We start from the raw sequence: 24142 nt of genomic DNA, 5'->3' as shown, positions 1-24142 counted from the left end.
AATGAACGGGAATCAGTTGTTCACATATCCTTCAGTATAAGAACTAGGGGGCATGAAATGAAACTAGTAGGGAACAGCTTGAAAGCAAGCGATGTTTCTTTGCTAATTAATACTTAATCCGCATAACTAATCTGTGGAGGTTTCCTGCTGAAGGAAATGGTTTTAACAAGTGTCTGGATGTAAAAGAAACTAGGCTACTAAATAAAATATCTGTGATTGAAAGTACCCATGCTACAAGCAATAGAGGCTTTTTTTTGATGAAATAAATACCAGTCCTATTTGCCCTGCTCTGTTGCTTAAGCATCCGCTATTGACCACGAGTGGAGGAAGATACTAGGTTAAACAGATGTTCAGTCTGCAGAACACTGATTTGGTACCTCAAACCTTTAAATTGCAGTTAACATACGCTAAAGAAGGGTTGTCTTGCATTATTTTTCTTGATTGTTCAAATAGTAAGCCCTTGTAGGTAAAATCCTGTTGAACAGACCAAGTTGAGGGACCCGTTCCCAAGCAGTGGGATGACAGGCTAAAAGGAAGCTGAATTAGTTTAATGAAACTAGGTTTTATAAGAATCTTAGATGACAAAAGCTAATGTAACTGAAGAGACTTTCAGGTTACGTCTGCTCTACTCAAACTTGAGTGAGGATTCTCTAGAATGAATCAGAGTAAGCCTTTACATGGTGCAGCTTCCAGCATCTGTCCAGCAATCACCAGTGCAATAAATGTATGGATTCTCTTGGCATCACATGTAGGTCTTTGCATGCCATTTCAGCTGTTCATTTTTCTATCTGGTTAAGGAACCAGGAACTTTCAATTAATTATCTGTATCAGTATCATCATTAACTAGCAGGAGTCATCAGTAAATCACACTAGAGAAATCACACTAGAGATATCTAGTAAATAATACTAGAGGATAAAAACTCAAACATTTGAGCTCTGAAGAAACTATTAAGTAGTTTCACCAAAAGCTACTGTTCTGATTAATACGTTCTTTATAAGGTCACTAGGAGATAGTGATATTTAAGTTGCATACCATTCAACTGCTTTATCAATAAACAGGTTTTTGCCCTTTTGTTGGCTTATTGAAAATGTGGAGTCTCAAATGTGATGAGGGAATCTTTTTTTCTAAATGGGCATTGGCTACCTTGTTTTATTCCAGAGCATAATGACTTTAAAAAAAAAAAAAAAAGACATTTCAACTAAGTGACTTAGACATGTAGAAGGGAAAAAAACACATTTTAATGTATACTTTCCCTGTCTTCCAAAGCACTCAGCAGGAAACAACTTAAAATGCATTTGTGTCTCTGGTTCCTTGATTTCACTGTCAATGGCTACTGATGTTAGAGCTTTATTATGCTTTGCTTAATATAATAACAAGCACAGAGACTAAGTGCTGAATGAGATCAAATATGACCTAGTCCTTTCAAAGCAAATCTGTTTTTTTCCTTTTGGAAAGCACCAATAAACCTCTAGGTCCTCAAGTCACAGCTTTGCACTGCTGTACCTTTATCTGTTGATCTTTGAAAATGATTCTTACTCTAATGCAGTGTATTGACATCTCTATCTTTCCAGTTAAGTTTGCCTTGGAGCATTAGTGACCTTGTAGACTGGCCAAGTTTTTTTTGTTTTTTTTTAAGTAGAGTACATATCTTTCCCTTCTTCCTGCTTACATGTTCTTTGCTGCTGTTCTGCAACTTACAAGCATGTATTTGAAAACCATACTGAAACCCTTAGACATTTATGTTCTTGTGGGATGATTCATAAAATATTACGTGAAATAATTGTAGTAAATATACAAAATAAGTTGGAATTTACTTCCCCAGACCTTTTTAAAAGGAAAAAAATCAAATGTATCAAAACAACTGATACTGAAATGTATGTAGAAATATATATTTTTCATTTCCAACATGAACCACCCCTTTTTTTAAATAACTAAACTCATCTCTTTATAGTAAAATTGAACATCTAACATCATTACACCTGGCTCCTAATCCTCTGGTTTGGGGAACACTTTAGGTATTATAGAACTGTGCCTATTATTGTTGATCACACTGAGATTTTGCTACAAAAAAATCAAGTCTTGCTTATACTGTGATTTTGTCTTAAATTCCCTTGATGAACTCTTTTCCCCTTCAGCAGTGTTCTTTATTTCCCCCAGCTGCCAGTGCTAGGGTAAGTAAAATGAACTTCAGCACGCAGGCAGTATGCAGAAAAAAAAATACTGTATAATGTTGTAAGGACTGTAAGAGAACTGTCAGTGCTGTGCATGGTGCAAACTGCAGTCCCCTTGCACTGAAGCTTTGTATGTAATTAACTGATAGTATGGTAAAACATACTTCAATAGGTAGTCTGCTGAATTCTGCCTTGGTAGTTATGGCTTTCTGTGGGCAGTTACAGAGCAACGCAGAGGCCCAATATGACCCTGCTGGATGGCCCTTAGCACGGGTTTTAGTGTTTAAAGATATGAATGATTGAGTATAGTTTAATGCATTAAACTATACTCTCCTGGCTGCAGCACTGCAGAGGAGTAGGAAAGAAGAGCCAGTGTAGGGTGCTATATGTATCCATCTGTATGATCGCAGTTTAATAAAGCCCTTTCTGGTGGTTTCTTCCTCATTCTTTGGATCGTTCCTTGCAGTTCACAAGTAAGGGTCCTTGAGCATGTAGCAGGTGACTACTGTCAGTCAGCTTCTAACTTCTCATTACATTTAGATGACTTATGCTTTCTCTTTTTCTTCTTCTTCTTTTCTTTTTTTTTCTTTTCCTTCTTTCTCTTTTTTTTCTTGTGTTTATCTCTACATTCTGAGGAAGCGGAGCTGTTGCTATCTTCATCATCCTCATCACTGTCGTCACTGCTATCATTATCATCTGAGGTGGAGTCTTCCAAGAGCTGTTTCAGTTGCTGTATCCTGAGTTTAAAAAATGTGAATGAGAATACTTTCTAGCTCTCTAAGTAATAATTTATTCTAGCTTTTATCTGCTTTCTTCCTAGCTTGAGAAATGGAAGCTTCATGCAAAGGGCTGGGGAACACTTCCTATTCTGCTGAATTACAACTCCCATTACAATTTTCATACTGATAACAACCCCTTTTGAGACAAGCATATGTTTTGTTCTCAAGGACTTCCCATCTCATGGGTTATCAAGCGTATTGGCCAATCTGTAATTTATGTATGCAAAACAGAGGTAAAAGCAACTGCCAGACCACCAATGGAAGTTCTACCCTTATGCATACACAGGTGCACATGGGGATTATAGTATTATGAAAAGAATTGCCCTGCTGATACAGAGATGATGTCAGTGAAGCTGACTGAGTAGATTCTACTTTAGATTTAGAGGTGTCTTTGACAGGCACTCTTCTTGTGAGCTTTCATGGATCCCTGGCAAATGGAGAGAGACTACTTGCTTATTCTATTGTTTTCAACATCCTTGCCAAGATTTTGCTTTTTTTTTAAAAAAAAAAAAAAAGCGTGCAAGATACCTGTGCTAGCAGTACTAATCTACTCACTCACTACAGTTGGTTCAATAATCTCATTGATGCAGTTCAAATAAGAAAGCATGAAAGAACTCTCCTGATTTATACATTGAATAATGACTTCACATAAGGAACAGTATCAGGTGCCTAGACCTAGCTTTCTAAATCCATCCCTTCATGTCTACTGAAAGCTCTTTGATACAAAAGCACCTCAGTAAAGCCAGTGCAAAAAATGACTTTTTTATTAGACCTAAAACAGAACAATAACCAGGGACCTAAATATTATGGCATCAATGAATGACTCCTCTTTAAATCTTTGTTTTGGAACAGATGTAGAAGCTAATAGAATTAAAGAGGTAGAAAGTACACTGAGTGATTACTGAGAAAGTAGAAATGCATTAATCTCAGTTAACAGAAAGAAACCGCCATCAAAAATGTTCTGAGTTGGTGAGGGTAACATTAAAGTTTCAACTGCAAACTCTAAATTACTATCATGTTATCAAGATTAAAAACAGACTGAAAATGCGTTTTACTACAGAGACACATACCTCATTTCTTTTTCATGACGTTTAGTTTCCCTTATTATATCATACATGGGATCTTCATGTGCCTTTAAAATGGAAAAAAAACCCAGTGTTAGTAGAGCAAATGATAAAATGGTAAAACTGACTTTTTTTTTGAGAAAACAAAAGCCACTGTGTTATCAAAAGATTAAATATACTTAACGAGCTCTTAATTCACAAGTATACTATCAGACGTTGGTGAACATCATTCATCTAGACTGATTTTTTATTTTATCTGGTTACATCACTGGAGTGGGCTCTCCTTAGGTATATTAACTCTGTCCCTTTCCAGTCACAGTTAACTAAGAGCTCCCCACACACATAATACAGCAGTAGCTAGACATAGAAGGAATGTCGAGGTTCAAAATAGTAAGATTTGTGCCCTTGCACGTTTTAAAAACCTGGATACAAACACACCGGAATACAGGAACAAGGATAATAAGACAAATGGATAATGAAGTTGGAGCTGTCCTTGCATGCTATGCATTAATATTATTGCTTCTTAAATCAGTTATTTTTAAATTGAATAAGCATTGCAGAAAAAGATAGTTGTGAAGGAAGGTAGCAAATAAACTTTGCAGATATTTAAGGCCAGTTCATGCCAAGAAAGAATGCAGCAAAAAGAACAAGGTGATCATTTGTGTTGGAAGATTCAGCACACAAATCAACAGAGAAATGATATCAGATGCTGACCAAAGGTGGGAATTAAAATTTCAGTAGCAGATGAAAGATGTTGGGAATGCATCACGAAGGGCCTGGACATAAACTAAGAGTTTGATGCAACAGTGAAGCCTAAGAAAAAATTAAGAATAGAGGCAATCTGGTCATGGGTATGGGCTAAAAGTCCCTTTTGCAGTAGTTGGACAGAAATGAGTCCAGATTGCATTTTTCAAGGACAGAAAGAAAGACCTAAGATACAAAGTGATGACAGCCTGAAAAATAGTTTAACAATGCAAAGCAACAGAAACAGTTAAAGAGGTCATGCAGAAAGAATCTGCAAATCTGAGATGTAGTCTCGTGTAGCAAGAGACCAGAATTGTAGACAGTGACTGGATTATAGACCTAGACAATAGGTTTCGTGATGTGGTTGGTCACAATGAGAGCAGAAGGCTTGAAGCAACGGTAATGTGGGCAGCTCAAGCTTGACTAAGCATTTTTTGTTACGTTGACATCGCAAAAATTTATGCTGTAAAAGTTGATTGAATATAATGGTTGAAAGAGGTTCTTGAAGATTTCCAATTTAAATGTAAATATTAATTATTTTCCACTTGAAGAGCAGATTTTCTGTAAAGTAGCCAAACATCCAACCACATCTGTAGCTTTTTCTTTATTAGGAGATTTTCAGCATCTATATTATACTAGAGACAGAGGAAAAGTCCTTAACAGAGCATCATCTGACAGGCTTTTCTTCACTTGCAATATTATCCATCATCAACATAAATAATACAAGCAATAATACTACAGTATTTGTACTCACTACTCTAAATTGTTCCAATTTCTGATTGCCTTTAATAAAGAATGGGCATTCTTTATCTCCTGTTCTGTGTCCATAACGCTTACACCTCCAACCTTTAAAAAAAGAAGCAGCAGTGAATTGCACCTGAGCCAGATCAGTACAGAAAAAAAAAAAACAAACATATTTATGGAAAATATTAAAATATTTTCAATTTTTGGAAAAAATGAGATACAAAAGTGTTATGTTGATACATGTATCTTCCATAAAATAGAAAGCTATCATAGCCTTCAAGATATTGGTAGTTTTTATATCAATATGATGCCAATCTACCTGGATCTCGTAAACTGTCCACCAGACATCCTGCCCTCCCCCAGAGAGTAAAAAGATGGCTATATGATGGTCCAATGACATCTGGAATATTTTCAGCCTTACACTGCATAACTTTGACTTCTTTTCCCAAAGGCATCCAAAGCCCTTTTGTTGGGGCATGGGCCAGGAATTCTCGTGCGCTTTCATTGCCTGGTACATCAGGGATGCAGTCTTCTGGTTTTGTTTCATTTTCCTGCGGAACAAGATACAGAAAATAAAATCACTTTTTTTTTCTTTTATTTATAATTTTATAAGTATCAATACTCCAAGCATACAGGCCTTCATTTAATGGGGAACCTGTTTTCTCTGTAACACATAAAGGATCCAAAATACCTAATCCTTAAGTCATCTTTTTTCTCCCTTGCCCTTGACTTTTCTGGTTCAGACACTTTCTTGATGTATCGCTTCCACTCCTTTCCATTTATTCTAGTAATTTATTTCAATAAATAATAGTAACAAAAAATTATCAGATAAGCTGATATTTCTTCTCTCTCTTATAACAAAACATAATGAACAGAAACAGCCTTTACAACACAAAGCAGTATTTTTTAGGTTAAAAGCACTAGCTTATGGCTTAGTTATATAAATTTGGCAATAGCAATGATCATTATGGAAAGTATTTTTACACAAGTATTTTGAGCATAAGCAATGGAGAAGAATGCTGAAAAGATGTCACACAAACTGAAAGTCTGCTTCACCATAAATGATTTCCCTGTGTCTACACTTAAATACTACATTAATTTTGTGCGCTAAGAGGTCACGAAGGAACTGGTATCAACATACGTGATTCTGGGCATTTCACTTTGCACTTAGTAAGTCAAAGAGGTTGGCTTGTAACTGAGGAGCTCTGAACTGTCCCTTGGACTTTACTTACTTCTCTCTGTAATTTATATAGGTAACCTAGACACTTAAGATAAACGGCTAAAATACAGTCTCTGAAAATCCCTTGTAACACTAAAAATGTACTGCAGTATATTTACCAACCTTAATTAGTCCTGGGGGAGGTTTCTCGTAGCTGAAAAGCAATATAAATATTGTTACTCTGTAGCTTAGCATAAACAAAGAAATTGACAAAACACAGTATTTCAACAGTATAGAGTTAAAACATTCACCTCCCATTTTCCCTTAAATTTTATGTAATCAATAATTGCCAACAGTAGGCAAACATGGATACCTGGATGCAAGCAGGCTGACAAAGTGCTTCCAAACCCACGTTTGCCTATAAAGATATGCATCTCTTGTTAACATTCTTCACATTTGTATTTTTTGGGGGGAACAGCTATTTTCATCACCCTGCTTTACAAAGAGGTGCAGTACATCCAGTTCAGCTTGAACCACCATAAATACACAATGTTCTCACCTTTCGCGGTAGCACCCTGCTCCAAGATCTCACTGATCCAAATTTCTTTACTCCATCACTGCTAAATCACAGACATACCCAGCTGAAAATATCAAGTCAGACTGTTCCTCACTTCTAGCTTTGCCACCCATATACAATGTAATATAACAACTTTGTCGTCTTCTGAATATTAAACATAAGGATGTAATGTTACTGACAGAAGTACCACCTGCAGTATTTCCTGCGGTATTTCTGTAGAAGACAAAATTCACTAAAATCCAAATAGCAAGCAGGTGCTCTGTAGAACACAGTAACAGAGAAAGTGCATGTACGTACTTAGGAGTTAAATGCCAAAACAACATGGGATAATCTTTAACAACTTTTTGAGTGCTGTTTAGTTTTAGTTGTCATAACAAACAAATCTTGACTTTCACTTGGAAGAGAAAAAATTACATTCCAGTCAACCTTCTGATCTTTCTATTACATTAAAACCATTTTCAATAAAACAGCCTAAGTGCTTCATAGCACTGTGGACTACAGATGGAGTCATTAAGCGTCTCTCAAACCGGTTTCTCTTTTTTTTTTTTTTTGAATCCACTCTATTGGAAACTGGCTGAACAACTTCTGATTCCACGCTACAACTCCCAGACTTCTAGGAATCGCTTGTAAGAAGAGACCCAGTTTTCCTCAACAAACCGGTATAAAGTCATGAAGCAGTTTTGCAAATGTCACTGCAATGCAAGTACTATAGTAATACTGTAACACATCAGCAGCTTTCGTGACAGGCACAGAGACAATGGAGACACTGGCTACCCTGCCTAAACTAAACTTTTAGGCAAGGCATGGCAGGTAAACAAATGAAACACAGACCTATTTATGCACAAAAAGGGCAACATTTGGGAAAGATATTACGAATATCCCCAGTTAAGATCTACAGACAGACTGCACATTTCTACTCCGTTTTGAGTCCTTGTAACCTGAGTGGATCCATTGCTGGTGGCGATCGAGTCCTCCTGAGCAGTACAGGACATCCCTGACACCTAACACTTGGTAGGAACAAGGCCCTCTGTGTCACCCAGCTAGGGAAGTTAGAGCACGGTGGACCCAACTGCTGTGAAAAAGGTAACTCCTAATGACTTGGTTTTGCCCCTTGTCACTTTTGAGGGCAGGAGGTTTTCGGGATGAAAGCAGGGAAACGCTGGGCTTGTGGGGAGCAGGGGCCAACAGCCCTGGGATTTACCCCAGAAGCCCAGTGCTTCGGCACTGAAGCAGCGCGGGGGCCGGGGAGGCATATTTACAAGCACATTTACAGATATTTTCACAAAGAAACAAAGCAAGCACCCTCCCTGCGCTGAAAAACGAGCCCCAAAGGCCCGTCGGGCCGGCTCCCAGTAGAGGCAACCCGGGCAGGGGAGGGAGCCCAGGGGCGGCCTCCCCTTCCCCGCTCCTTACAAGGACTCCAGGTGCTGGAGCTTCTGGAGCTGCTGCGCCTCCTGCTTCTTCCTTTTCCTCTCATGCCGGCCCTGGCTCCTGCCGCCGCTCGCCGCGGGCTCCTGCGGGCTCCTGCGCCGCGCCTGGCTACCCCTCGCCTCCTCTTCCTCCTCCCTCTCCTCCCGGCCCCTTCTCGTCCTGCTGGACATCGGCACGGCGGCGGCGGAACGTCGCAAGGCCGCGGCGACGCCCCCCTCCGTCCCTCTCTCCCTCCCCGCCCTCCACGCTGCGCGTTTCGGTTTCACTTCCCCTGCCGGCCGCCGACTTCCTCCGGCGGCGGCGGCGAGGCAGGCACGGGCAGCGCCCCCCGCAGCCACGGCCTCCGCTCGGCTCCCCCCTGCCCGCGGTCCCGCTCGGCGGCCGGGCTGAGGTGGGGCGGCGCAGGATGGTGCCTGCCGCCCGCCCTGCGTGCAGCCTTCGCTTAAACACAACGTGTTGTGAGGCGTTGCACTCGCAGAGCACCGTTAGAAGGAAATAAATATAATAAAAAATAATGGCGCTATACTTGTCTACACGCTGAGGGGGAGCGTTGAGGGGACCCAAGGAAAAGTGGTGGCCAGGGAGAGATGGTGTCCAGGAGAACATGGCGCCCAGTGGGAGTTGGCACACAGCAGAAGATGGCGCCCAGGGGAAGATGGTGCCAGGGGAAGGTGGCACCCAGTGGGAGATGGTGCCCCTGGGGAGATGGTGCCCAGGGGGATATGGTGCCCAGCGGGAGATGGCACCAGAGGAGGATGGTGTCCTGGAGAAGTTGGCGCCCAGAGGAATATGGCAGCAGCCCAGCAAAGGGGCCTAATGGGGAGGGACACGCTAAGCTGAGGCCAGGCCTGGCAGCAAGGGGGCACCTTCCCTGTGCTGTGCCAGAGTCTCAGGGGTGGGTGAGGGCAGTGATGGGGATGTGGGGCAGCAGGTGGCAAATGGCAGGGCCTACAAGGAGGGCCAGCGTTGTGTGAGGTCCTGCACACCCATCGTGGCAGAGGCCCAAATAATGTGCAAGGAGGGAGGGGAAGGTCAAGGCCATCTCTGCTAATCTTGCAACATCCAGATTGCAATGTATTTTTCTTTCCCTTTTGTTTTTCAAGAGGGGGGTTGTGCCAAGGGAGGTACATGTTGGTCACAGGGAAGGCCATGGGCCCAGGGGGGCTTGTTCGTGGCAGGCACTGATACGGAGAGCTCACCCTGTTACAAAGCTACTGACGTTTTCTGCAGCCTGAGCTGCCTGACGAGCAAAGGGCAAGTGCCTTCTCTTCTGTGTATGAGCACCACCAGAGAGCTGCATCTGTCCCCAGGTTTTTGATTAATTCTGTCACAGTATTTTGCATAGTTTGAGTTCTTATTTTAAGGTTTAAATAAAATATTCTAGCTTTTGCATGTCATACCACTGATATGTAATAAAGATTTTTATTTCATGCACCATTTTTTCTAGGTTTGCTGGCAATGGAAAGAATGCAGCAAGCATTCTACCAAAAACGACACTGAGCAGCAAAGCAACATAAACATGCAGATCTACTTCTCAAAAAACAAAAACAACAACAACAACAACACACAACAAAAACTTCCAACATGTCTGTCTGTCTGAGATGTCATGAGATGGCACGTAGGTTGTGAGAAAACCTTTTTTTATTCATCCCATGTTTGCTGCCTGTGTGTTTTGCTTAGTTGTTGGCCTTTCATGAGTTTTACTAGTAGCCTTTCTTATCATAGAATGGTTTGGGTTGGAAGGGAACTTGCCCATGGGGATGTTATGGGAAACAGTGTCAAAAGCCTTGCTGAAGTCAAGGTAGACCACATCCATCGCTTTCCCCTCATCTACCAGCTAGTCATCCCATCATAGAAGGACATCAGATTGGTTAAGCATGATTTCCCCTTGGTGAATCCATGCTGACTACTCCCAATCACCTTCTTATCCTCCACATGCTTGTAGATGACCTCCAGGATGAGCTGCTCCATCACCTTTCCAGGGATGGAGGTGAGGCTGACTAGCCTGTAGTTGCCTGGATCCTTCTTCTTGTCCTTTTTGAAGTTTGGTGTGTGACATTGGCTTTCTTCCAGTCCTCAGGCACCTCTCCTCTTCTCCATGACCCTTCCAGAAAGATGGAGAGTGGCCTATCAATAATATTGGCCAGCTCCCTCAGCACCCGTGGGTGCATTCCATTGAGGCCCATGGATTTGTGGATGTCAAGTTTGCTTAAAATGGTCTCTGACTTGATCCTCCTCGACTAAGGGGAAGTCCTCCTTTCTCTGGACTTCTTTTGTCTCCAGGGTCTGAAATTCCTGAGGGCTGGTCTTAGCAGTAAAGACTGAAGCAAAAAATGCATTCAGCACCTCTGCCTTCTCCATATCCTTTGTCACTGGGGCACCTGCCCCATTCAGCAGTGGGCCGACATTTTCCCTAGTCTTCTTTTTTTCTACTGATATATTTGAAGAAACCCTTCTTGTTGTCCGTGACATCCCTTTGTCATGTCAAATCCCCTGACATGTCAAATTGCAGTCAGTCCCTTACATGGTCACGTATCTTCAAGCAACAAGTGAAGAAAGAGAAATATTTCCTGGCACCAAAATTACATTTAAAATGTCTGAAAAAACTTCGATGAGGCAGTATCAATTTTTCACTCTATTTAGAGAAGTGGCAATAGTTACTAAAAGTTACGTGGCAATAGTTACTAAAAGTTACATACCAGCTGGGCTCATGCCTACTAAACAGAGACTTTATTTTGGCAGCAAACTCAAGTGATACAATAGACATGTGTGGGCCCCCTATCATACCAATGTTGTTTTGCTAGTTTCAAGTGGCTCTTACTTCATATTCTCTAACCAACAGAGTAATCAAGCCCTGGAGCAGCTTTCTGGTGCTTTAGGACAGTGACAGAAAAGCAAATTAATTCTATGATGGAGTGTTTCCAGTTTATGAATGGTATTCCAGGGGAGGGATGTGTACAATAGTTAGAGAGAGGAGATATCAGGAAACCATACCAGTCTTATTTTCAAATACCCTTGACTGACCTGGTGTGGCTGATGTAAACAGAGCTCTGCCAATTTGGAGGAGGTAGGGGTGGTTGCAAGCAGATGCAAAAGGACAGACCATGATATATTGTCCTCTTTCTACTGTTAAATTAGCAAGAGCTAGGCTGCGTTCTTTGCTTCCTGGTGGCTTGTACACCCAGGCTCTAATTTATGAGCAAATCAGGGTATTTCTGTAATACTTTTTACCACAGTAACTTAATGGGGCAGACAAAAGGTAAAATTAGATAGGCATCTAAATCTTCTCAGCCACAGTGATTTAAACTTGTTCTTTCTTTGGTTTGATACAAATAATTTTCTAGTTGATTTCCTCGTCTGTCTTAGAAATGAATTTTATCAGAAGTACCCAGCACAAAAGTACCTAGTTGCAAGGTGAGACTTTTTTTTTCCACCATTTTAATAGAAGATAATTCAACACCTCACTTGTAGATAACTCCATAGTTTCTTGTTCCTTCTTTGCTGAGAAAAGCACTAGACTCCTGTGACTGTTGCAAAATAACCCAAGGAGCTAATTGCTTTATTATCAGTCCTGAGAGAAGATCAAAACATAATGAACGGTGAAGAAGGAGGGAGTAGAAAAAATGTAATGGTTATTTTCGTTTCTATTTATTCTGGAGCAAAGACCCTCAATACCTGTAAATTGCTTTTTTTTTTTTTAAAGGATTTATATTAGCTTAGGATCTGGTTCCATGTACTTAGAAGGATGTCTATTTGAAGGTGTTTTTGTTGTTGTTGTTTTGTTTTGTTTTTTCTTTATTTGACTATAGTGCTTCAGACATTTTAAGAAGTTAATTTTGGGGGAAAAGTTGTCTTACCATAACAGCTGACTGTCATGGCATTCTAATTCCAGCCTTACCTAAACATCTAACCAGAAACATTTCATGTGCTATTGCAATTTGAACTATCTGAAAGGCCTGTATGTTTCATAATATACACCACAATTTCATTTTCATTATAAATAACTGAATGTTTCAACTACAAACAACAATACAAGGGCCAAATTAATTTGCATCTGTGTCATCCCATAGGCATCAGTGTGCCTATGAGAGTGTAATGCTGGTGGAATGTCAGCCAAACTGTTTTTCTCCATTTTTGGCTGGCTAGAGCTTTGGGCCTGGATCTGTTTCTAATTATGTGTCAGATATTACGCACAGGAGAGGAATCCAGAACCCGTGTTAGACTCCATGGGAAGTTAAGCACCTCATAATGGGATCCAGAACATGCAGCGGCCTGAGCAGAACACAGTCTAAACCCAGCGTGGCTGGCCTGCAGCTGCCTAAAGCTAGCTGATAGGAAATGTTCAGCATAGAGTGTCCCCAGTATCTTGGCTGGTTCTGACCTCAGAACTTCCAATACTGGTAACGGTACTTTTTAATGTAAAATACAAAATTGAGCAAGGGCCAGAGCCCAGTTCCCTCTCGATTAGCATCATTACACTAGGTGTAGTACCACTACACTAGTTGACAATATCATGCTCCTACTTCAGCAGTGAAAAGTGATCCTACATAGCTGGACCTTTGCTGTGGTGCTCACTGCTGTACACCACTACATAAAGGGAATGAGGGAGCAAATGTCTGAAAGAACATGATGGTCAGAGCTGCATTTTGTACAAGCAGGTGTGATCCTGTCTGTGTTCAGGACTCTGTAAATATCTACAGGGGCAAGCCTTTTGGAAAATTGGGCAGAAAAACATCAAAGTTTTGCATACCAACCAACCACAGGTATGAATTAGGCACTGAGTTGTTTGCTTCTGTAAAGACTAGGTTTCTAGGGGTATTCAAAAATGGGCACTTGCAGGAAAGCTTAATAGATAAGCAAGGAAGGGTCTTTGGAAATTAGGGTTGGACAGCAGCTGAGTGTAGTTATATGAACTGCAGTTTTTAGGTTAAAGTCCCTTTATAAGACTACATCCCATTTTAAACACTGAAGTCTTTTGATTGAATCTATTCCAAAGATAGGTAAGCAGATACTTCAAAGGGGAATGAACGTCTTCCTTTTTGTAAATTCTGTCCTCCAGCCCTCTGGTAGTTGATTGTATGGATGAACTCCCTCCATCCTTCTGTGGAGATACTATCTTAGTGATTACCTGGAGTTCGTAGCAGTAGTATAAAGTTCCATCAGCAATGTAATGCTTACTGTCTCTTCAAGACACTACTTAGTGAAAACAATCTGATCATTCTTCAGTATTTTATTTCACTTAAAACTTTAAGGACATGAAATCACTGGGTAAGTTGCCTTTTTTTTTTTTTTTTTTTTTTTTTTGAGTTTATGCCCTTTGCTTTCTGGTCTTTACAAATAAATACAAATAACTGTATATATTCCAAGCCATTTTGTGTTAAGTACCATTGCCATTTTTTCCAAGAGTGAGGCTTTGTTTGATGGGGATATATTTGTGTAATACATTATTGATGATACAACATTGTATCTCCAGTTTTATACTGGTGGAAAGCCCCAAATGTGTCATTTCTGAAGCAGAGTTTCATTTAGTCTTCAATGGAGTTTGCCTCAGTAAGGACTAAGCACCTTTGGAAACCATGTGTGTAGTAGGAACACTCAGATGCTAACGGCACATTATATAACGGGACTGGGGAAGGGAAATTTTGGCTGACAACCCTTGGACAATCTCCCATATTCTTACAAAATGTACCGTCATTTGTGGGATTGCTGGTGCCCAAGCTGAGTGGGTAGGACTTTGGTTTTGAAAAAAACAGCCAGATGCAAAGAAATCCGTAATTCTCTGTTTATCTGTTTCTGACAGATGAGAGGTTAAGTCAGGATTGCTGCAATTTGAACCCGTTATTAGAGGGATGATAATTATTCCAGATTGGATGTTCCTCATGTATTAAATCTATATATACTGCTGCTTAGCCCCTAGTGAGTATAGTCTTACTGTCATCAAAATTAGCACGAGTTTTGCTACCAACTTTAGGAGGGATTGAGGCCAGATTCTTTGCCTGGTATGCCTGGTAGACTTTCCTTTTTTTTCTTTTTCTTTTTTCTTTTTTCCTCAGTTGCAGGAAATTCCTCCTTCTGAGCTTTGGCAATATTCTAAATCAGTGATCAATTTATAAGAACTTTTCCCTTGCAAAAGCAGATTCCTTTCCTGAATTTTGCTTCCTGAAATTCCAGAATATGCTGACTGATAAAACAGTTCCTGTTTTTATGATGCCCAGTGCATCAAGTAAAGTAGGCAAGTTCAGCTTCAGTGCCAGCATCTGCCCTTGGTATGTCCCCTCTGAGCTGCCAACTTTCCAGTGGAACATTGGTTGAGTCGCCTGAAAAAGCTCCAGTGGTTTTGAATGGGTCACAGAAACTACAGACATAAAGTGATTAAAAATACAATCTAAAAAGTTTAAGGCAAAGCTTCTTCATGGAGCTTGCCACCTCTTTTAAAAAGGAAGATGACTTTCTCTTCCTAAAATTGCTGATCAGTTAGTTCCATGCACAACAGCTGTACTCATTTAAACCCTAGGTGTTCTTTTTTTTTCCAAAACTATCCAAAGTTCGCAGCTCTTTAAGCTTAAGACACTTGCCATATATCAAGTTACCAGCAGCTTCTTTCTAGGTAAATGAAAAGAAATAAATGGAAAATCACTATTCTGGACCTTTTTCTCTCCCTGCCCTGACAAGAAGGTAATACAGAAAGCCTAGACTAGCAGTAATGAAGTTACGAAGCAAGTGTTTTATTGACCCATGACTGCCTCTGGTGAGAAGGGGAATGAGAAAGGAATTCTGATATTGCAGTGTTGATATTCATGCCAAACACACAAAAATAACATATTTTTTTCCTATGGCTTGCTAGTTGTGCAACAAATGCCATCCAGAAACACTCCCTCATAGTTACTTTTGCTTGAAGGTTACTGTCATCTGTAACTATACAGATACAGAAATGAAAAGATAGATGTATCATTATAGACATAGAAAACATATTCTTTCCTAGACCAGTCTGCATCTAGGCAGATTTGCGCCTGTCCTATGCTCCTGTATGTCACTCGTGTAGTGTGCAAAAAATTCAATTTAGCATCCTCTATTGGGGCTTTCTGCTGACCGCCTTGTGAGGTACTTTTTGATCATGCTTGAATAAACTAAGAAAGGAGAGGTGTTCTGCCCAGTTATAAAGTAATTTTAGTAATGTACCAGGGATATTGCCAAAACAAGTAGATGTTGGCTACAGATGGTTGTCTGTGTTAATAAAACATTAATACAAGTTATTTGGAAACAACAGTTAGAAAGCTGTGGGGAAACAAACAAACAAACAAACAAACAAAAATGGTACGTTTGGGGCCTCCCAAAATACAAGATAACAGTGGAGGCCTTGGAAAATTCAAGCACGGGACAATAACGGAAGCTGCACAACTACTGACGCAAACTGTCAACTACTACAGGTCACTGAAGGAATGAGGTCTTGCAAGTGAAGTAAATACATTTTGGGGGATAGCAAAGAGAGCAAAGAACATGTCTGCAACATAGGTAGAACATCTAGCAAGTACTAAACTGAGACATAGCATGGAATTGTGAACCAGCAAAGAAGCAGTAAGCTAACAGAACTTACTAGCAAACATATGAAAATGACCCCAAGCAGACCTAAAGTGAGGAGGAGGAAATGCACAACATCAACATCCTCCTTCTGGCAAAGGGGAAGAAATCATAAATATTAACACTGTGATCATGGCAAAGAACTTCAGATGCTGACAACTGTAGCCAACCTTTTTTTTTTTCTTAAAAAAAAAAAAAAAAAGACTGGTGTTACTGACTTTTGAACCCACAAGGACAGTGGAGAGATGAGCATGATGCCAGGGAATGGCATAGATAGTGGGAAGGTTGCGTACAGTAATTGTAGTGTGCCTCATAGGATGGTGATGCACTAGCACAGGCTGCCCAGAGAAGCTGTGGATGTCCCATCCCTGGAGGTGTTCAAGGCCAGGCTGGATGGGGTTTTGGGCAACCTGGTCTGGTGGGAGGTGTCCCTGCCCATGGCAGCGAGGCTGGAACTAGACGTTCTTTAAGGTCCCTTCCAACCCAAACCAATCTGTGATTGTAACTGAACTAATAACAACACTTTTATTTGCCAAGTCTTTTAACTCTTGGTTTTATTTTTATGGAATGTTTCTCTAGCCCACATATGTGACATGGAAGGCTTGTCTGGGCCCTACTCGTAAAGACAGGACAATAAAACTTCGCTGCAACAATTGGTGGAGAATGCAGGCAAGAAAGACTGTGACTTGTGATGCAACAGCCCTGCAAAACACGAATGGGATCAGAGAGCACTCAGCACTCAGTATGATCTTACCAGCTGTATGCAAACACTGAAATTTGGTTTGAGCTGAAAGCACACAATTTTGTAATTCTGGGCCTAAAACCATCATCTTTTAGTACATAGATTAGATGCCTGAAAGGGGTTATTGGAATATCACGCTACTATTGTCCAAAACGCGGACTCTTTTCTATCAGAAACAAGTGCAGAAATGCATTTAATATCCTGTGAATATATTTCTGAAATGATGTTGAAATATTTAGTGGAAGTGAAATGTTAAGACTTGATGTCTAAATATGTGACTTTCCTCTCTTAAGATGCAAAAAGTAAATAAAAAGTCATGTAAGAGTCAAGAAATGCTTACCAACTAGCAGAGATGATTGCAGTGACCATAGAATATCCTGAGTTGGAAGGGACCCATAAGGATCATCAAGTCCAACTCCTGGCACCGCACAGGTCTACCCAAAAGTTTAGACCATGTGACTTAAGTGCACAGTCCAATCGCTTCTTAAATTCAGACAGGCTTGGTGCAGTGACTACTTCACTGGGGAGCCTGTTCCAGTGTGTGACCACCCTCTTGATGAAGAACCTCTTCCTGCTGTCCAGCCTAAACTTCCCCTGCCTCAGCTTCACACCGTTCCCGTGGGTCCTGTCACTGGTGATAACAGAGAACAGGTCACCTGCCCCTCTCCCCCTCGTGAGGAAGTGACTGCGATGAGGTCCCCCCTCAGCCTCCTCTTCTCCAGGCTGAACAGGCCAAGTGACCTCAGCCTCTCCTCATATGTCTTCCCCTCTAGGCCCTTCACCATCTTCGTCGCCCTCCTCTGGACACTCTCCAACAGTTTAATGTCCTTTTTGTACTGTGGTGCCCAGAACTGCACACAGTACTCGAGGTGAGGCCGCACCAGCGCAGAGTAGAGCAGGACAATCCCTTCCCTTGACCGACTAGCAATGCCGTGCTTGATGCACCCCAGGATACGGTTGGCCCTCCTGGCTGCCAGGGCACACTGCTGGCTCATATTCACCTTGCTGTCAACCACAACCCCCAGATCCCTCTCTGCGGGGCTGCTCTCCAGTGTCAGTGATCTTGCACTGGAACTCCAACAAGCACCTGGTTTTAGGCTTACATACACTAGTAAGAACCAGTGAGCACTATTCTGTAACACCTATGCACTCAAGCTGTTCCCAGGGGATTCACAAATGAATATCAATGAAGGAGGGGAAGAATAACAAGGTGTCTTGTTTGCAGTCTGCTTAGGCAGTGGCCAAATGCAGCTGTGGTGCTGGCATGCAGAGAAGTGATTGACCTGACCTGCCTCTTTCACATCACCTCTGCAAATAATCCTTTCATCCATGATAGGCAAAACGAGCTTATAGTGCGCTCATTTCAAAATGCAGGCTGGGAGAACAGATACCCTTACATTTCAGGAAAGTTTGCATAATTCACTTTCTGCCAAGCTGTTTGCACAGGAACTGCTTCCTCTTCTCCTCCCAAGACATACAGCTTCCAAAAGGCATTTTTTTTTTTACACAAAATGCTACGGGAAGGGGATGGGGGCGGGAGTGGGACTGAAAATTTCATGCAAGGCTTCTGTCTTTCAGGCTGGGAGTCATAGTCCACACTTAATTTACAAACCAACTTTATTAAGGCAGCTTTGTTGAAAAGAATGCTGGAACAAAACATTACTATTTTTAATTGCAGAGGCATAACAGTTCTAGCAGATGGAGTACAGATAGGGTGTGATAAAACTTAGGCATGTTAAATTAGTTACCCAATTGTGACCAGTTGTTTTCCAGACCTTAGTGCCTCTGCTGCTTCTTGAGAAGCTGTTTAGTCTTCAAATAAATGCATAATGCTTCTGCCCTCCCTTTTGATTTGTTGAAAACAATAGGCAGACTATCCAGTTATTTTTTGACTGTGTTTGTCTTTAATGCATTTAAGAAAAACAGTGGGATCCTTGGTTGCAGGAACCACTCGTTCCCGCAGCCTGAGCAAAACAGTTGTGAGATTGTGCGTGCTGCTTATGAAAGGTTCACTGTTTTCCAAATTTTGTATGGCATAAGGCTGATGTTTAGCTCGTTGCTTTTCTGCCTTTTTTTTTTTTTTTCTTTTTTCTTTAGATGCAACCCCCTTGTCTTGGGGAATTTAGGCCAGCATACAGCAGGCTTCCTTACTGCTCGTGCAGGAGGAACCTATAAAATCCACAGACCATAGGATGAAAACCTGCAGCTTAAGCACACACATCCTTTGTTATGAATATCCAAGTCTTTCTGCAGCTTAATATAACCACTTCGTAGTTTCAAAACCGTGCTCTGACTTTGTGGATACCTGCAATGTATTTAGAATATACTTTTGTTTATATGAGTTTTAATGGTTTGTTATCAAGCATGTTTCCCATTTTGTCTACAGCTTTCTGTGTTAAGCTAGGTAACTTAAGAGCAGATTGTCAGAAATTTGGCCCCTACGGAGGCGAACTTTTCTGAATATCTGGTAAGTCATTTTAGTACTTCTGATGAAACTTCAGCTTTCCTGAAAAAGTGAGTTTTAACCTCTGGCCTCTATTTCCAAAGGTATTTAGGTTTGTGTTTCATTGAGTGCATTTCCTTTTCATGAAACAGGGATTGTTGCTACTGCAACAAAAAAAAATGCTACTGCATTTTCATTTTTAACACACATATATATTCATATACTGTGCCTGATAAATGCATGAACACTGAATGGAAATTGATAGCATTTAAATACCTAGCTGCAAGAAACGGTAGAAAAACTCTCTTGGCTATGGATGCATAGAGTAGTTTTTCCAGTTTTGCATTGGCACATCTACACTGAGGCCAACACAGTTGCTCCAGTGTAATTAGAAGGTACTTTGGCCCAGAGTCGGCATGCTACAATTATATGTTTGCTTCTAGTGGACAAACTGTAATAGTTGCGATCCAAATGGAAAGGAAGGCATGACTGATGCCTCAAAAGTGTGCAATCTAGGCTTATGCTTTTGGCAGTCCTTTACCTTACAAACAGCAGCGAGACTTGGTGGAAGACAACAGTTGGCTATCCTTGTGTTGGTCTGTTGGAAGCCACTGCCTCAGTGGAGTTTTGCAAGTGCTGTCTACCCTGTGTCATTAAAAATGAGACAGATTTGCTAAATCATTTGGATAATAATTTAGCGTGGCAGATTTTCAACACCAGGCTGATACACACTAACTAAAACAGCTCTGTCTGTGTATCTTGTTATGCTGTGAACTCCAACAAGGGAGTTACTGAGTACCTGAGGGCAAGTCAGACTTTCTTCGGTACTGTGGGGTCTGGAAGAGGACACTGGCTCACAGGGTTACCTGCTACTTGTTTCACTTTCCTTATAACATCTATAGAGGGTGAACTGAAGAGGGTAAGAAGATAATCTGAAGATAAATCGGACTAAGTGACATTTATCTGCAGTATAAGCAATTTGAAGTGTACCCATTTCTCCCATGCTCTGAGCACTGCTGCATTTATTACTGCTGCCAGTTCAGCAGTAGAAAACAATTGGTAGAAAATCTGTGTGTTAAATAGCCTCTGGAGGTGGCTGATCAATCCAGCCTGACTCTGACGAGGAAAGAGACCTGTGTCACAGCATTTCTTAGGGACCAGCAAGGCCCAAGTTGCCTGCACCACTCTGATCACCAAAGGCATTTTAACATCAAGTCTGTCCCTTATGAGTCACACCATTGGAAATAAAGAGCTGTTAAATTGTGTGTAACTGATAGAACTTGCATTAAAATATTTTGTATACAAAGACCTATTCCTGATTCCAGGTCTTCTGAATTTATCATGTAGCTGCATAAAATAAAACAGTTATTATTCATAATGCTGTTTATTAAAACCAGTGTCTATTGGGAATGTTTTATAGATAAGCATTAGCCATATTTAATATTTAAAACCAGTATTAATACGGTGTGCTTCTGTGGTCGTTTCAAAGTATCTGGAAACCTCCACAGATATTTGGAAAGAGAAATTAACACTGAGTTATACTTTTTTTTATTTTTATTTTTTGGTTTTCTTTAAAGTCAGCTCAGCAGGGAGAGCACTGTGGTTCTTTCACATTAGTTGTAACCCAAAGCTATCCTCTAAACAGCTTCTTTAGAGTTTTATAGAGAGTATATACTGAGAAGAACAGTTGTGGAAAACTGTAGAACAGAATAATTCAGAGTCTCTTCACACAGTCCCTGTGTAGTTTGTACAGCCCCAAACAGTATTACACCGTGAGCTCTCTGAATATTACTTATTGATTAAAAGCAGAGACATTTTTTAAACTGGATTTGATATCAGTTCAAGCTGTTTCCCATTGCTCTCACTTTTGTACTTCCAGTATCTGAGTTCTCTCTAAATCTGCATACCATAATTTAAAGATATCTGCAATCTCCAACATGTGACATAATCTTTCTAAGAAAAAAGGGACTGCCTCTGTTATTCTTGTTCTGTATTTGATCAAGTATTTAGAAAACGTTGTAAATCCACTCTATATTTTTCTATCTCTGTACGTTACCTTTTTAGAAAACCTCCAAGTCAAAACACTATACATACTTCAGGCATCCAGGGACTGAATCTTCAGGCCTGTAATCTTAGCTCTATGCTGGGTAATTAAGTGGTTAGGTACTGGATAGACCCAAAGGCTACGCAGCAGAATACTTCTCTAGTCACAACCTCTCCTATATTTATTTGAGTGCATGTATTCCAAACGTTTTAATTTACATTAGGCCCACCATCTCATAACTGCCGTGCGCTTGGCTGCAAGCACATTCCAAGGGACAGAGCAGGATCTCGAGTTACACACAGGCAGTTTCTTGCCTACCTCTGATTCAAGCTAAGACTTTATTTCCTTTTCCCATGTTACCATAAATTATTTTTTATGTGAAATGACTTATCAGCACACTCCTCAGCTTTCTTCAGTGCTCCTGAGACATGATTCATGCCAGCAGTGTGTGAAGGAATTTTCTTTTCTACCTTCTTGCCACTTGAGCTTTTGGATTTCTCCTCCGTGTGACAAGCTCTAATAGTAATGCTGCTGTGATACACAGACAGAGAATCAGCGTTGGCATTTTACTTCCTTGCCCTTCAAATAACTTGGAAACAGCACTGAATCCTTGAGTTACATTTTAATTTGACGTAGCGAAGCCCAAAGCTAGAACTGCAGCCCCTTGAACATTACATGAGGCACACCACATCCCACAAAAGGAGATGGAGTGCAAAGGCATAAATCCCAGCTCTTTAATCCTCATTTTTTGTCTAACCTGTGACATTCCTGAAAGCTGAGTTTTCAGAGAGAGAACGGACATTAGCTGTACTGTGTTTTTAAGTCTGGGAAGCATAATCCTCACTGTCGGAGCAGGAGCTTCAGGCATGCTTGTGCTTATCCCCCTGCTCACCCTGAATTAGTCAGGGCTGTGTGTCAGGCTGACTGAAGGACAGGCGATCTGATAGGGATCGGCATCCCCCAGAATGCCTGCAGGGAAGCTGGGTTCGTGTTCAAACAAACCAGCATAAAAATAAGACTTCCTTTTGTGTGTGTGTATGCTTTGAAAAAGAGTGAATTGTTGGAAATGCCATTTCCAGGAGAAATACTGGGCACCTTTAGCATTCAGCTGCCTCTGTGCTGCCTGAATAAAATAAGGAGGACAGAAAGCAACCACATCTACCTGTCTGAGCACTATCGTGATATCTCCATGTGCTATAAGGTGTATTGGCTACAGAGAGAATGGAGCTGAGGCATGAAACTTACTGTTTCTGTAACACAGAACTGACACGTGGCTCTTTTGGGGGCCGGTATACACCAGCGTAACTTACAGCAGTCTTGAGGCAGTGGTAATTACAACAGAAGTGGGGAACTGTTATTGAGTAATGAGTACAAAACTCCATATAAAGTGAGTCCAAGGGGAATTGCTTTAAAATCATTGAACTTAAATAAATGGGAATAAACAAAGGATGTGTTGCTGGCTAGTAAAAAAGAATGGCCAAATGCAGCATAAGCTTTATCTTCATGTTGGTTGTGTCAACACGCTTCAGTGGTGAACTATGAGTTGTCCTTGAGAAAATAATTCATCCCTATACAAAACAACATAAAAAAGGGCTATTTAAATCAAGGCAACCGCCAGACAATTTAAACAGGTTGTTTAAAGGATATTTTACAGGGCTGATTTGGAATGTGCAGCCTGATTATTGTTGGAAGGAGGATGTGATTTGTAACCACAAATCTGGTTATCTTTAAATAGCTGCACGAGTTGCTAGCTTTTTTCACCGGTTAGATCACCTAGCAGCAGCCATTTCCTGGCAATATGTCAATATTATACAAGAGTTTTTGAAAGCACTCTAAAAATATTTGATTTGGCTGTGTCCCTTCTGGTGCTGGGGTGAAACAGCTGTGTGTCAGACGCACAGGATTGGAGAGCTGGGCCCATGAACTCTCATCCTGCCGACCGAGGCACTCAAGCATTTGTCGCCACAGTGGCGTGCCTGACTTTAGTAGTTTCCATTCTCCATCAGTCCATCCAAACGTGAGCAGCACTTGTTTAATAATTTATCAAGGACAAAATCTTGTCAGAAGTGCTTCTTATACAAATTATATTCCCCCGTGACCCCACATTTCCAACCAGTAACCCCCGAAGGGAGAGGCATCTCTTTTAACCAGGAAAGCAGTGCCACAGAAGTCAATGCTTTCTCAAAAAATAATAGTATTATTTAACTTGCTCTGGGCCAGATGCCTAGCTTTTCTATGTTTCCTCACTGAAACTGGTTAGAATAACTGAGAAGAAACCCAAGTTCTTCGTTACCATAACTTGCAAGATCAAGAAGATATGAAAAATGGGCAGTTGCCAGCCACCAGCGTTGATTGCTCCTGGCTTGTATCAGGAATAGTGTAGCCAGCAGGACCAGGGAGGTGATCGTACCGCTGTACTCTGCTCTGGTGAGGCCGCACCTTGAGTGCTGTGTTCAGTTTTGGGCTCCTCAGTGCCAGAAGGACATCGAGGCCCTGGAGTGTGTCTAGAGAAAGGCTGCAGAGCTGGTGAAGTGCCTGGAACACAAGTCCTATAAGGAGCAGCTGAGAGAACTGGGGTTGTTTAGTCTGGAGAAGAGGAGGCTCAGGTGAGACCTCATTGCTCTCTACAGCTACCTGAAAGCTGGGGGTCGGCTTCTTCTCACAG

The 24142-nt window shown here is 41.1% G+C and overlaps 1 protein-coding gene and 1 long non-coding RNA gene across 2 annotated transcripts; one reads left to right on the top strand and one right to left on the bottom strand.

Annotated features, from left to right (window-relative positions):
* Positions 1–1217: 1217 nt before the first annotated feature.
* RP9 (RP9 pre-mRNA splicing factor) lies at positions 1218–8917 on the bottom strand. The gene is made up of 6 exons (XM_083822179.1): positions 8653–8917; positions 6846–6876; positions 5925–6054; positions 5514–5605; positions 4022–4083; positions 1218–2909 (listed from the first exon to the last, which is right to left on the bottom strand). The coding sequence occupies exons 1-6, from the start codon at positions 8838–8840 to the stop codon at positions 2681–2683; spliced, it is 732 nt and encodes a 243-aa protein (XP_083678305.1). The 5' UTR covers positions 8841–8917; the 3' UTR covers positions 1218–2680.
* Positions 7087–17893, top strand: LOC310893346. The gene is made up of 3 exons (XR_014578916.1): positions 7087–8322; positions 10118–10288; positions 16828–17893. It is a non-coding gene; the product is annotated as an uncharacterized lncRNA (long non-coding RNA).
* Positions 17894–24142: the final 6249 nt, after the last annotated feature.

The sequence above is a fragment of the Anser anser genome (assembly GCF_964211835.1).
Source record: "Anser anser genome assembly, chromosome: 2".
NCBI classification, from domain to species: domain Eukaryota; kingdom Metazoa; phylum Chordata; class Aves; order Anseriformes; family Anatidae; genus Anser; species Anser anser.
Note: the sequence above shows the minus strand (reverse complement) of the source record. Positions and strands in the feature narration are given on the sequence as shown.

Bases quoted from the DNA above. Each gene is read 5' to 3' on its own strand.
- RP9 (XM_083822179.1), bottom strand. From the start codon at position 8,840: ATGTCCAGCAGGACGAGAAGGGGCCGGGAGGAGAGGGAGGAGGAAGAG. The intron at 5,606-5,924 runs GTAAGGCTGAAA...CTTTTTTTAAAG, and splicing joins AGAAGTCAAAGTTATGCAGT to GTTGGAGGTGTAAGCGTTAT. The intron at 2,910-4,021 runs GTATGTGTCTCT...TTTTAAACTCAG, and splicing joins CGTCATGAAAAAGAAATGAG to GATACAGCAACTGAAACAGC.